The 15555-nt window shown below is 40.8% G+C and overlaps 1 protein-coding gene across 4 annotated transcripts in view; it reads right to left on the bottom strand.

Moving 5' to 3' along the window:
• ppp6r3 (protein phosphatase 6, regulatory subunit 3) overlaps positions 1-10683 on the bottom strand; it is a 33241-nt gene extending 22558 nt beyond the window's left edge. For 3 of the 4 annotated variants that reach the window (XM_080437922.1, XM_080437919.1, XM_080437921.1), the window contains exons 1-8: positions 10493-10683; positions 6654-6868; positions 5071-5304; positions 4482-4668; positions 4197-4334; positions 1745-1810; positions 1425-1537; positions 124-237 (exon numbers count right to left, since the gene is read on the bottom strand). In XM_080437922.1, the coding sequence (XP_080294048.1) occupies positions 124-237; positions 1425-1537; positions 1745-1810; positions 4197-4334; positions 4482-4668; positions 5071-5297 (845 nt within the window). In that variant the 5' untranslated portion in view covers positions 5298-5304; positions 6654-6868; positions 10493-10683. The remainder of the gene's footprint in view (positions 1-123; positions 238-1424; positions 1538-1744; positions 1811-4196; positions 4335-4481; positions 4669-5070; positions 5305-6653; positions 6869-10492) is intronic. The other variant, XM_080437920.1, reaches the window with a different exon arrangement.
• Between the last annotated feature and the right edge of the window lie 4872 nt (positions 10684-15555).

The following is a 15555-nucleotide window of genomic DNA, read 5'->3' as shown; positions in this document are numbered from 1 at the left end:
TCCTACACTCAGTTATAGTAAAATCACAATTACAGAATGTATTTGAACAGATGCCATTATCCAGAGCTATATCAAGATCTAAGCAAATAACATGATAAGACTATACCATTCCACATGACTTACGCTGGTCTCCTGGTCTCAAACAGTGTGAGAAGGATCTGGATAACACTGACGATGGCCGACTCATTCTTCTCCTTGTCAAAGATGTTAGACAACAGCTGCTCCACTGTCTCTTGCCTGAGGAGATGGGAGGAGAGGGGACAACTCAAGGAGGAGGAGAGGAAAGGGTATAGCAGGGCTGGGAGAATGACTATACCATGGGAGATAATCCATACCATTTAAACGGTTATTATATACGCCATTTACTTTTTTACACTGCTCTGTTTTTAATGAATGGTTCAGTTACAAACACAATATAGGCTAACACTAGTGCACAGTAAATTGCAAGATTTATTTACACCACCTGATGTTTGAGATTACATTTAAACTTCAAATGTAGAATAGAGGCTGCTCTAACCAGCTCTCTCCATACACACACACACACACACACACACACACACACGTTCCCACACGTTCCCACAGTAGTCCAGCTCAATCTCATTCAATTGAGCCATCATCTCAGTTCACAACTTGAACTTGATGAGACTTTTAACAACGAAAAGATCACACAGAAAGTGCTGTACGTATCACAGACACTTCTATGCATTCACAGCATTAAATTAAAAGTTGAAACGCAAGCTTTATGACGCGAAGCATCCAACCGTCCATTAATCACTTCAGGGTCGCGTGGTGCCTAAACCTCGCTGATACTTCTGCTAATCACAAATATGGATACATGTTTTCAACTAAATTCAATTATTTATAAGACAATTTATGTCTGTGCACCAGTAATTTGATGACATATCTGACATACCTCTCAACACAACGTCAAATTAACATAATCTCTGAGAACAGATTCTGCAAACAGCAGAATCTGTCAGCACTACTGCCTTAAACAGGTAATGTTAGTAGGAATTAACACAGAAACACTTGGGAGGAAGTGGACTAAGAAAGGGGAGGAGACAAACCGAGTTCCTGTTTCTACACAAAAAAAGGAAAAACATTATTTTCTTTTTCCGAATGGGTTCCCAGATTGCGTTATGGGCACAGTTCATGAATGCATGAACTGTGGAAATCATTAACCAAAGTAATTTTGTGTAAGGTTATAAATGTATTTATGTTTCGATAAATGTTCGGTTAATTGCCCAGAGTGTATAAAGGAACTGCATGGCATAATTATGCTTATGACTCCAGACTTTCCAACAGTATAGCTAGCTTTGAAAAGTCCTGAACCTAAAAGAGAATAGTGTGGTAGTGTACACTACGGTGGTGTCCCATGTGAGTCAGTAAGTAGGGTTTTTAGAAGAGGTTGTTTCAATACATACTTCTCCAATGTAGAAAGCAGCGGGTCAGGCTCAGAGCAGCCCTGGACTTGGAACATCTGGTCTCTGCTCAGTCTGATGATCTCACACAGGGACTGTGACGCATTAGAGTGTCTCTAGTTTAATAAAGAAACAGAGAGCGCAATGACAGGGAACAGAGATAAGAGATAAAGTAAACATAATGAGTGTCCCTATGTTGAAACTGATTGCTGATTCAAATTGGGTTTTTTAACACAACCACCAGATGGCATACATCTGCACTTTCTTGCCATCAAGACCAGGTCATTTGCCAAGCATGAAAAAATGAAGGAAACAAGTCTCACATCTTCATCCTGAGCAGACTGCACCATGTCTACCAGTCTCTGAATCACCTTCTCCTCATTTAACCACTAAAGGAACACACAAAGAACAAGGAAGGGTGTTAGAATAGTGAGAAATGAATCTGACACATGCAAACAAAATGCAGAAAAACAACATTTCTCACAATCGAAGATAATGGCCCTAATTTACAAAACAAAGTGCACTTTGTTTGCAAATTGTTTGAAATTAACAGGGTTTACAGTTTTTTGTGTGTAATATATTATGTATATATGCATACATGTATATATACACTATATATATATTAAACGTTTTATTGATGTAAAATAAGTGATATTTTTCTTTGTCCCTTCAATCCCTTTACCTCCCACGGTTAAAAAGGTCTGAGCCTCAAGGCTCTGGGTGAAGTCAGTGAACGTAAAAATAATGAAAGGCAAACAATACTCGATTTTTTTTTTTCAATAATAATATTCAAATATATTCGAATATCTGCCAATTTTTAAGACCAATATTCGAATATCATTTCTGAGGAAAGTTACCAGCCCTAATCTGTTTTATATACATTTTGTTTTGCTAATAAGCAAAATAAAATGAATTTTGGAAATATTATATTGAAACCCCAAAACAAGGTTTGAACCAAATTGTGGGATAACTGAACCGGGAGAGTGTGTGAATGAACGCACGTCTGTATACAGTTGCTGCAAATTAGGTTTATTGGAAAAAATATACAAATCGTCAGCTGTTTAAAATAAATCAACAAATAAAACAAGAACAATCTAAATAGCTCAATATTTCAAGGCGTTTCTCCAAATTCAACACAAAATGCCACTTTCAATGACTACTGCAGTCTCAAACGTATTCAGCAACTTCATGACAAGAGTCTTTAGTACTTAGTTGAGCACCCTTTTGCCGTTATGGCCTGCTGCAAACATGATGCATAGCCAGACACCAGCTTCTGGCAATGTTCCTGAGGAATCTCAGCCCATTCCTCATGTGCAATGGCCTCCAGTTCACCAATATTCTAGGGTTTGCGTTTTGCAACCGCCTTCTTCAAATCCCATCAGAGATTTTCTATGGAGTACAAGTCAGGAGACTGTGACACTCTTGAGAATCTTCCAGGATTTCCTCTGAAACCAAGCCTTAACATTCTTTTGATGCTAAATAACATAAATTGGTTGTTACTTTATATTGTTTGTCCTGCACACATTTTTAATGAGTGCCTGAAGCTTGCATTCCCTCGATTTGATTGTCCACAAAAAATTCTATATTGCCGAAAAAAAGATTTTATGGATTTTATAGACCTTTCCATCTACTTCTCTGATATTTCTTAACTGTAATTCCAGAACTTTGCTACATTTCCTTTGTAATATTTCTCAATGATGTTAAAAACACCATAGTTTGGGGGCGTCCGGAAGGCACGGGGGTAAGGTTCCTGTCTACCACTGAGGAGACTGGGTTCGAATCCTACGTGGTGCATCCAACTTGGCCAGGCGCTCCAACAAACACAATTGGCTGTGTTCACAGATGGGAAGCCAGTTGGGCAGAGCAATCTCTGTCGCTGCACTAGCTACTAATACAGGCTGTCAGGGCACCTGTTGGGAGGGATGCTTAACTGAGAGGAATAGCATGTTCCTCTGCATGTGTTAAGTTCTCCCAGTATAGCCCCTCAATGTCAGGTGAAAAGTTCTACTGGCAACATGTATCATTGTGTATCCATGGACTATATATAATCTTAATATAAGTGCAAGGAGTGCCTACATTTAACACCATTTCTTCAAACTGAACTGAAATTTTAAATAAAAATAACAAAATAGCTTCCCAAATGTTTTGTTCTATCAAATGCAGAATTATAATTAGCTCCCACTTGTAGCAGCATTTCTTATGAACTGAATTATAAATAAAACATTACAAAACCCTTCCCCAAAGAGTTTTTCCTGTAAAAAAATATAAATAATGACAATAAATAATAATAATAAACTAATCAAATAAACCAGGAGGCATGTGCTCGTCTACAACCTCCCCAACAAAACAACAAGTATGGGTCAGCAGTGACAAGGGACTACAGTACCAGGGGGAATTGACATAATGACTAAATTGGGAGAAAAAAGGGAAAAAGTGCAAAAGCAGCCAGACAGTAACGAAAGTTTCAATTTCAAGGACAGAGAAGTTCCTCTTGGATTTTATTACGTACAGTATGTCCGTGTTGTAAACTCTAGGAGAATGTTTAGGGGCATTATAGAAATGATTGTTTTCAGCCACCACAGTTATCAATGCTATCAATCATTCTTACCTTGTGATTGGTGAGATACGAGCATTTCATGGATCACACATGAACCCTGCTGTCATAAGATGATTTATGCACTAGGATCTGTGCTGGGTTCTACAGTTGATTGATAGATGAGGGCCAATAAGTGTAGGATATGGTACCGGGGCAGGCAGTGTTGTTCATCTACTCACGTTAAGCACATCCTGTCTAAGCTGTTGTGGTTCAATGCAGGTGAGCATCCTCAGCAGCAGGTCCATGATGGCCGACGTGCCGATGTGTTTGATCATCAAGTCTACAAAGTCTTCCCGTTTCCGCAGAAACTCCACTATCTGTCCACACACACACACACACACACACACACACTCAATAAGGTTAGTGCTTATCAGATGTTTTTGAATTATGTTAACGATGGCCTCCAGAACATTAGCACTGACATGTAGTTAAGTTACAGACAACACATCACAAACTACACTCACCTGTTCGGGCTTGCGTCCTATTAGTATGGAGAGGACCTTGGAGAAGAAACTGGCCAATAAGGGGTTAAGAGGCGGCTCACTCTGGAGGAAGCCATAGAGTTTCATCAGCAGGCTCTCATCTTCTCCCAGTCGGTCATTTATCTGGCCCACATCCGACGTCAGCAGTTCACACGATATGTTGGGGTACCTAGAAAACAGCAAAACATTATTGCACCATTTATGTGTCCTCAGTGTGTGTTTGTGTGTGTGTATATATATAAAATACCCACTTAAATGAATCATAGACATTTAAAAAAATCGATTCCATTTTACAGGGTGTAATTGAGTATCCCAGTTTATTAATATAAACTGAGATACTAATATATTAATGTAATAAAGAAGCAAAAAGAGCTAAGATTAAATGCTCTCAGGCATGATGCCAGAGAGATGCCACAAAGAACAGATTTGCAAGCTTACAATGCTTCACAATTCACATAGCAACACCTTGACAGCTTATACATCCGTTTTATTTGGCTAGCGTCTCGAGTCCCTCGGGCAATGGAATGTGGTTTCAGTACCAGTTTACCATGCAATACTACCAGCACCTTACTTGTATTTGACCTTCTCTTCTACATCAGTATTGGGCTCCTGTGTAATGAAGGTGACCAGGTCCTCCATGCACTGCGGTCGCAGCAGGAAGTCCACCAGCTTGTGGTTCTGGGCTTTGCACTCCTGTAGGACATCCTCCTCGTCCATCACCTCTGTTAGCGTCACATCCTCCTTCTCCAGCAGTGTGTCGATGTGGGACGTGGTGTGGAGGTCAAACTTCCAAAACATAATGGCTCTGGAGGCACAAACAAAACACAGAGCAGTAATTAATGCAAATTAGAAAAAATATATATATATTTAAAAAATATATATATATATAATATACACACGGTTATTTTTGTGATGCATTTTACGTGATCCGTTTAATATTATCATTAACAATCCTAATTCATTGTTAATGAGCGTTATTTTATTTTGGCGTTTCTTTTTCTGTGAGAGCTAAGGTACACTCTAAATCAGGGGTTCAAAAACTTCAATTTCTTTTGGCAACCCCACACTATATATGTTGCCACTTGCCAGAAGTAAAAACATTTTTTAAAGAGGTGCAAAATGCAGGCCATGCTTTTCAAAAACAAACTTGGGAAGGATAAATGTATAATTTTTTTCAGTTGTCAATGTCATATTCACCTTTCAGGTATAATGTGTAACTTTTATTTTTGTTATCTTTTTGGCGACGCCAATGGTTACTATCTGGACATTACAGCTATCTGCTCAAAACGAAACTACTCTCCCCAGAAGCAGGCAGGCAGGCTCCGAGACGAGTCTTCTGGCAGTCATGCCACTCCAATAGATCCGAAATATCTTTAACAGTAGGAGGAGCATTTATTCTCTGACACATAATCTAAATTGGACACATAATCTAAACTATACATACAGTGCAGATACGTTCACAACTTTTGTATTGCTTTACATAATTTGGTTTTGCCGTTTCTAAATGCCCAGTGGGTTGCATCTCACAACCAATAAGCCATTTACACCAAAACTATCCGTCCAAGTTATGGATCTAAACAGGGAAACCACTGTCCCTCCTGGTCCTGGGTATGGAATTACCCCAACAGGAAGGAAACATTTTGCTCAAGAGGCAGAATGCTGCTTAGTATACCTTTAACACATTCACCGCCATTGACGTAGATCTACGTCATTTCAAATCCAACTGTTGACCGCCATTGACGTAGATGAACTGTTCTATCAGTTTTGCCATACCACTCTGACTCAAATCGTTCCTATTCAACTCTAAAGAGAATGAAAACATCTAACACCATGAACGCAATGTTCCCACTCACGTTTTGTAAAGTGCTCCAGAACACCTGACCTAACATTGAATCATGGTAAGATGGCCCTGCCCGTTATAGTCCATAAACATAAATGGTTGTTAAAAGCTACATTTATACAATTATGGAATTCTCTTTAGTTGGAGTAACCTAAAATACACAGCTAGATTGTTTCAAAATATAAAAAATATCTAATTATGACCTTAAATAAAAGGACCTTAAATCTCAAAAGTAATGCAACTCACTGGAAAATAATGTACAGTGATGTAAAACAGACTGGTTAAGTCCTTTAAATTGTACTTTCTATAACTACCTGTGTGTGTTGGAGTCCAGAGAATGGAACTCGGGTTAAAAAGAGAAGGTATATTCTGCTCTTTGGGAGTTGTGGCCCATTCCAGGCTGGCCAGACGGACAGACAAGCAGGCAGGTACGGTAGGCAGGCAGACGGGCAGGCAGACGGACAGACAGACAGACGGCACACACATACAGCAGCAGACAGCAGCTCCTCAGCACATCAACGGCACTCACCTAACAGAGAGGAACAGAGGAACAGACTGAATGATACAGAATGATAGTTGTTTATTTAATGCAGGGTCTAAATGAAGAGTTAAAATGAGGGACTGGATGCACAGCCAAATCAGTTATCAGCCGATGAAACTGAATATACGTCTTCCACACTGGTACTATTTAAAAACTAGTTAACATATTAGTACAAACCACTTATGGGCTTTATCCATTTATCATTGTTACACATTGGCAATACTTCCTCTTCATGGGAGCATCCTAAAAACACCCTCCATTCACACACACAGTCTGTCAGTGCTACTCCAGAAGGCTACCACCTCAACAGCTACCAAGTCTGTTCCTGCTCCTTGTTATCAATCCAAGACAAAACTGTGTCAACACACTACATTACCATGGACACCCAACACACACAAAATAACTCCCTGTCAATAAATGAAATGTAGGCAACAAAGTCTTACGCAAACCATCAGCTCAGAGTGCGTAGGCAGGGATAAGACATATAGAATAAAATAAAATGACACACACACACATCGTCTATACTTGTACAATAGGGACAACTTTATTTAAGCAACTTTTCGGTCAATAGACCTCCTTCAGGCATCTGCTTACAAATAGCAGCAACACAAATAAATACAAAAACAGAGATCTACAACAACAAACCACAGTATCCCTTGCTGATGGGGATAAATATATAATAAATGAAATATTACAACAATACATGAAACAACAACTTCCATAAGTGCAAAGTTTTGTGTTCAAGTGTTCTCACTGAGCTTAGAAAAACAATTATTAATTCCATGTTCATAACACATTTACTAATCACCAGGTCCTAAAAAACCTTTATTTCATACACAGACTACACAGAGAAGGAGGGAAATACTCACATATTATTAGGCAATGATCAGCAGGTACAACACAGGATAGTATTGGGATAAATGTCTAGGAGAGAAGCCTATATTAATAGACTAGACAGCAATGGAGGAGGGAGGGACACAAAAGCTCCACCTACTTGCCTTGATTATATGTAATCCAGTAAAATAGCATGGAACCATGATCTTTATTGTCCACCATAGGTGATCAAAGGATCAGAGCAATACGAAAACTATCTCCATTAGAAACCAACAGAATTGTTTGACGAAGACTGTTAACAACATGAAATGCAGCAAATTGGAAGGTCTGGCCAAGATGTAGTTATGATATTGAGTACTTTCCTCATCCTTCCTAGCTGGAATTGAATTAATAATTAAGGATTTATTTTTTCTGGTCATTACAAAAATATCAGCTTGGGACTCTACTCTAGTATCAGATACTTACCAGGATAGGATGCCAAACACACACAACCTGACCACCCTCATCCCCTCCCAGACAGTCAGTCACCCACCAACAGAAGTAAATTCTCTCCAACCGTGGTAAACACTGACGTAAGGCCCAATGTCTGCACTTTAAAGCACATAAAACACACCTGATCAAAGTCCTGCCAACTAAGCCATGCAAACTCCAGTCCTGCTCTTATGAGGGTCAGTTGTAAATAATGTTCTGTGGCCCCTCCCAATCTAAACAGTAACAAGAGAAGCACTGCATAAACTTTATTACTGAATAAATAATATATTGATAAGAACTGAGCTCAGAACTTAGAAGTACTGAAATGTGGTGGTCCAAATCTAATGACAATACTGTACACAAAGTACATTACAATTATTTTGTAGTTCATGCTGTGCATAATTGGCAGGTTTACATAAGACTGAAGTTTCCCTAATAGACAAGAAAGAATCAAGTATGGAGTCTGTGAAGGATCATACATAATTTCTAACCTTGACTTGCATGTCACACAGAGCCAATCCCTTATACAAACAAGTAACCCTGTGACAAAAAACAATCAATCAATAGTTAACCACCATGATTCAGCCAACATCCATTCCCAGCTGTCTTTCACTTGCACATGGATTCTCTGGTTGCCGGGTGATACTCAACAATACCATCAAATGCATCACCTCAAGGGCATGTCTAGGCTGTGTTTAGGGTATATCCCCAACAATCCCCTGACAGTTAGCTACTGTACATATCTAAAGTAGAGAATAGCTGATGGCAATGGTATTGGCACAGTGCCATATCAAAGCAAAATGAGACATGGACATTTATTATAGAGTGGAAGCAAGCTAGATAAAAATGACAGCAGCTAGCTAGCAAATGGTTGCCTCTGATACTAGTTTCAAAATGCAAATAAACAATTCAGCATATTCGGGTTCAACAACTAGACATTTACAGCACTCGTTAACCTGCACTGGCATCAAAAGGGTGCCCGACACGAAACCACAAGAAATATTACACCAGTCCACCATGTTCAAGATCTCAATGGAGAAACCAGTCTACATCAAACATGAACCAGAGCAGCTGATGCTTTATTATTCAAAGGAAACCGTAGCTGTTGGGTGTCCAAAATAACAGCCAGAAATTATATTGTTTAGAAAACAAAATAGGCTCCAGAGTCCAGAAACACACTGGTTAACTTATTAAGCTGAGTTGAGCAAATAAATAAATATTATTTTTGTAAATTACTCACCCTAGCTTGGACAGTCAAATCCGAAACAGAAAGTTGTCTGCAAAAGGCTATGTCCACAGAGCGGTGATCGCATAAATGTACTTTTGTATTATTGCTTGAATTGACAAATATTAATAATAATACCGTTCAAATAGCGAACTAATCCGCTGCACCTTTAAAATGTACACTGTAAGCTACAAGCGGCTCTTAAGACTCGTAGATCTGTCAACAGAACAGCATAACAGTAAAGATTAAGATTATTGGGGTAACACAAGAAAACCAAAATCTGCTTTAAGGAATGAATGCGAGTGACAATAAGCTGAAACCTGAAAATGATGTTTCCCTGTTTCTAGCGGACAAGGCAGCATTCGACAGCAAGGAAAGAGGCCGATGGATGGTGGCCCAGTTACATCTGTCTGGTATTGTAAGCCATAAGACTGGCCAACATAATGTAAACTATGGTTAACCTGGGTGGGCTAAACGAGCAAATCACATCCGAGACTAGAATCTGTGGACCAGCTTATAGATCATGTAATCTACTTTAACTTCGAGTCTGAGTCAATAAAACATCAAGTTGACTCAAATTGAAAGTAAAGAGTCAACGTTACCCAATTTCTGCATCGGGGGCCCAAATCAGACCAATAGGTTAGCTAACGTTAAATACATAATACAGGCCGTGGAGGAAAAAAAAAGCTGGCTAGCAGCTAAGTGTTGCTTTGACAGCTAGCGTTAGCCAACTTAGCTACCCACAATTAAGCAAAACTAGCTATAGCGATATAGCAACTAGCAGCTAATAAGGTAGTCAACCAACGTTAGCTTAGCAAATAAACATTAACCGGCTGACTTCACGTTGCTATGAGGCTTTTTTTTAAACCTGTTTTAACAAGCTAAATGTACACGCCGATATGAATCACAACCACAACGTAGCGTTAGCTAATTAACCAAGCCTTTTAAGATGGCCAAGTATTGCTTCTCGCTAGCGAGTTAACGGTAGCCGGCTATAAGGTAGGACTGTAGGGTTAGTCGTCAGTCCGTGTCTTTTTCCAACACGAAGTGCATGGACTGGCAAGTGTTAGTGCAGCACCTACCAATTATCAGCGGCAAACGGCGAGTCTCCGGCATGTAGCTTATTTGGCCATGAGCCTGAAGTGTTGACAAAATCGTACAAACCAACGACACACAGTCATGTAAGGGGAAAAAAGCGTTTAAAACTGATTCTGACAGGCGCGAAAATGTTAGATTATCACAGGGCACTTTTCAAGATGGCGGTTCCGTCAACTTCTCGACGACCCTTCCCCCACTACGTTTGTGGAGTCTGTCAGTCACAAGAGTTTCTGGAATGCTATTGGTTGTCGGCCCCGTCGCTCAAAGCTGTCACTGCGATTTGGTTGGCTAGGGGGTGGGGCCCCTGCTCTGCGTTGCCAGATTTCGCGAGAGAAATAAGCAACCAAGAGTCTGAAAACAAGCCCAAGAGAAGCGACTAGGTCACATGAGCACTTAAACCTATTTGAAAATAGCCAATCTACAAGCACTTGAACCTATTTTAAAATAGCCGATCTACAAGCTCACAATGTGTCGCGATGCGACGCGTTGTGAGCTTGTAGATCTGCTATTTTCAAAAACTCTTGCTCTGCCTGGCTGCCACAAAACATTTTCATGAAAACATTTGAGAACCACTGGTTTAAATAATAATTTTATAAAAAAACTGTAAGCAAGCCTAAGCAAGTGCACGTTTAGAAACAAGCCCAATTAAACCGCAAACCCGCAGCTACCAATTTTTGCAAGCAACTTTACAGAAAAAGAAGCTCAAAGTATCTTATAATAAGCCGACATGGCAACACTGTCTGCTAGTTCTGGGTGGGGTGTACTTGTCATTTACCGTGGTTACTGGATAATCGGTGCATTGCAACGATTTCCACATTCAGCTCATAAATATGCAAAATTTCTCTTTAAACGTCACTACAGGTGTCATTGGTATGGTTTCAATTGAGCGCAATGTACAGTAGTAGTAATTGATCAAAAGTGACAGCTATTCAATAAATAGTAAGTTGATTTTATGCTAAATCAGCAGAGGAAATGTATGTTTAGTTCTTGATTTACTGTATGTCTAAGGTCAAATTGACTAGGCACGAGTAAGACAAAATATATATATTTATATATATATAATATAGCTTCTGCAAAATCCGAAAGAAATCTGCTGCCCTCTGGAGTAAAATAAGAGGTTCTAAACTGGGGTCCTTGAGGGGTCTGCACCATAGAGTTATAGCACTGCAAGGGGTCCCCAGTCAAATGAAGAGTAGTTTATTTCAATTCACTTGAAATGATTACAAGACAAAAAAAGACAGCGTGTCCTATTCTAATAATGTTTATCACCAGTCACCACTATGCCTTTCTAATTATGTACAACTATGAACATGTAATTTAATTCATATGTCAAAAGACCTTTTCATCATCAGTGTTCCTAGGACCAAATCATTTTATATGGGAACGGGTGTGGTAGCAAGCATAGATATATATAAAGGCTAGATGGCTCAAGGGGACGGCGCAAGCGTAGCTCAACCGCGGCCATCTTGAAACAGTCATTCATAACATTATGTCTATGGTGCATATACTTTGAAATAACCATAGCGTGCTCAATTTTCATCCGATTTTCAAACGGTTTGGTGTGTTGTAAACACCAAAGATGTAGTTATGATACTGCATACTTATAATTATAATCATGTTTTTTTATTTTTTATTTTATTTTATAATTTTATAATTTTATTACATCTTTGGTGTTTACAAAACACCAAACCGTTTGAAAATCAGATGAAAATTGAGCACGCTATGGTTATTTTAAAGTATATGCACCATAGACATAATGTTATGAATGACTGTTTCAAGATGGCCGCCATGTGGCAACGTCGTACTCCATTGGCCAGCAGCGCGGGTGAGTCATCTAGCCTTTATATATATCTATGGTAGCAAGGGCCCAGGCATTGGCCTTATATAGGAAGTGACAGTTCATATGAATGGCCTGTAGTTTCGCTGTTTTACCCCTGATGGTGTCAAGTGGGTGGGTTTTTGACGAACTTGATCTTCTTACCTTAATAAACATTGTCATAAATTCTATATGCTTCCAGTCGCTAGCTTAAAGTCTTCTTTCAATCATCATGTTATGCGTTTTGGTAAATTATGGTCCCATTAATTAAAAAATTGGCGATAAAGTAGGTTATGCTGTAGGAGGGGCGGGATGAATTGATTGACAAGCTACACAACCAATAGCATTCATTCCCCGCCCCCGCTCTTGATTGACAACGCGATATAGAAAGATGGCGGATTTGAAATTCCTGAACAATCTGCCTCATTTACGGTCTGTAGAAACCAATGGCGTCGCTTTGTCCATAACATTTTTCAGTCTATGGGTGGTAGCCTGGAATAAATATTTGATCATATAACTCACTCTATGTCTCGCTTATGGGAGAGCGCCCCCTGGCGGGATCACAGAAGCATTTATACACTTCCAGGTAATTTATTGGCTGGACCTGATCTGTACAGGATATTCATATCCCTTCTCGGGTTGTGTAAGACTGACTCTAGCGCTGGCATAGAGCCGGCTTGATGATATTTTATAGGGGTGAGACATCGAAAGTCTCCTCGCCTTGTCCTGCGTAAGTTTGATCCTGGCTCCATTACGCGCCTTCCTAGAAGCCATTTTATGCGAGTAAACTGCATACGTTTTCTCCCCACGGCTACACATGCTGAAACCACAAAAGCAGGTTTCCTTTACTTTTTGAACTGCGTGAGCTTGATTTCAGCGACATTTCGGGTTTTTCGAAGAGCTGTTCTGAAGCTCTATATACGGGTGAAGCCACACAGATTTCTCCCCTCTTCCTGCATGTGTAAGATTGACTCTAGCGCAGGCAAAGAACCGGCTTGATGATATTTTATAGGGGTGAGAAAATGATCCTGGCACCATTACGCGCCTTCCTAAAGGCTGGTCTGGGCCCACAGCTGTGATGGCCGAGTGGTTAAGGCGTTGGACTTGAAATCCAATGAGGTCTGAACCCTGCTCACGGTACATGCAGTGTGTGTTGTATTTTGGCATGCTCAGTGGTGTACTGAATCAGCCTCATGTATAAAATGTCCTGGCATAAGGCCCTTGAAAGGCTGAGAGTAGAATGGGGAAGGACAGCGAGCTGGAAAAGCTACCATGTCCCCGAGCGCGCATGGGACACAGGCGCGTTTTTTTTTCGACTTGGACTGAAAGGTCCAATGTTGGTAGAATCTGTGCGGAGAGTACATCTCCATTACCACCGGGCAAGGAGATGTGTACAAAGCTGCTCCCCCCGCGCAAATTCGGGCAGGGGAAGCACACAGCCTCCTCCCGTGTACGGGTACAAAACCCGACCAGGACGCAGCGACCTAGACAGAGAGGAAGACGGACCTAATTATGTCATGTGCGTGTCTAATTCTTCCCTCAACTCTACTAATGGCAAAGAGGAAGGGGTTTCCCCATCTTCCTCCGTTTGTGAACTTCCGTCGCTAAAACTGTAAACCGCGTCAAGCGGCACGACTTAGTGCATCGGACCGCCTCTCCAGATCGTTACAGCAGAACTGTTCGACCTGTTTAGGCGCTCGGCTGAGCGGCTGGGGATCGCCTGGCCCAGAGTGGGCCAGACGCCCAGACCCGCATCTGTGTATGACGGGTTGAGAGGGCCCGACTCTGACCAGATGGGCTTGAGCACAGTGCGTCTTCCCCACAAGGTCATTACCACTATTCGAAGCGCTAGGGCCCAGTCGACTGGGACTCTTTATGACGGAAAGTGGCGAGTGTGGAGGAATGGTGTGAGAAATCTCACACTGGGCCATTCCGAGCCTATGTCTTTCCTACAGGATCTGATGGATAAAGACAGGGCTTTCTCCACTGTGGAAGTGTATCTGGCGGCTATTTCGGCCTGCCATGTAGGCTTTGGGGGGCGAATCAGTGGGTTGACACCCGCTCATATGCCGTTTCTTGAAAGGGTCTCGTCCAGTTTTTAAGTCTCTAATCCCAACCTGGGATTTTGGGTTGGTGCTGGACTCTCTCTCTCAACCGCCTTTCTCTAATCCCAACCTGGGATTTTGGATTGGTGCTGGACTCTCTCTCTCAACCGCCTTTCGAGCCATTGGATCTCGTGGGTATGAAGTTGTCGCTTAACACAGCGCTACACGTACATTCTCTCTGCCCTGTTAGGGCATTGAGGTCATACGTTAACAGGACTAAGGATCTGAGAAAATCTGATCTGTTGTTTGTTTCATGGGCAAAACAGTTGACAAAAACCTGTGACAAAGCAGATGCTTTCTCACTGGATAGTGGAGGCCATACAATTGTCCTACTCTAATAGGGGTCTTCGGCCTCCAGAGGGTCTGCAAGCACATTCTATTAGGGATGTCTGCATCCTGGGCCCTTTTTCAAAGGGGATCTCTATCAGTTTAAGTTCCAGGCAGGAGTTAACCTCATAGGCTGACTGATTAGGACTTCGAGATAATAAGTCTGCAATATGGGAGTTTATAACGTCTCCCATAAGCGAGACATAGTGTGTGAGTAATATGATTAAATAACTTATTTGAACGTTATTTGAATATTACGAGCGAGATGTCTCGCCAAAACACCCTTCTTGCTTGCTCACCGAGAAGGGGCATGGCTTATTTTGAATAACCCGCACAGATCAAAGCAGGAGCTTTTTGAGAAAAGAGGCGGAGCCCACCTGCTCATGTGATCAGTATGACGTCAGGTCTAGCCAATAAATTGCATGGAAGTGTATAAATGCTTCTGTGATCACGCCAGGGGGCGCTCTCCCATAAGCGAGACATCTCGCTCGTAATATTCAAATAACCGGGGTTACATTCATAACCTATAGATTTTCTATTAACTTATCCAATTCAAAAGTTGAATTCCAGGGTAGGTCCATGGCCTAATAAAAGTCAATTTGGTTGTCCACATAAGAACGCTTGAAAACCTCTCAACTATGTTATCTATAATTCATTGGCATCCTCTAAATTCAATTATGCCCCTGCCTTAAAGGGGTATTTCACTTTAAAACACTTCTGCGGTCAGCACCCGAGACAGCTTTTAAGTTTCAATATTTAGATATTTGATATTAATTTGATCAGACACGCACCAGTATAA

Source organism: Gymnoscopelus braueri (genome assembly GCF_963280865.1).
Source record: "Gymnoscopelus braueri genome assembly, chromosome: 9".
Lineage (NCBI taxonomy): Eukaryota > Metazoa > Chordata > Actinopteri > Myctophiformes > Myctophidae > Gymnoscopelus > Gymnoscopelus braueri.
Note: the sequence above shows the minus strand (reverse complement) of the source record. Positions and strands in the feature narration are given on the sequence as shown.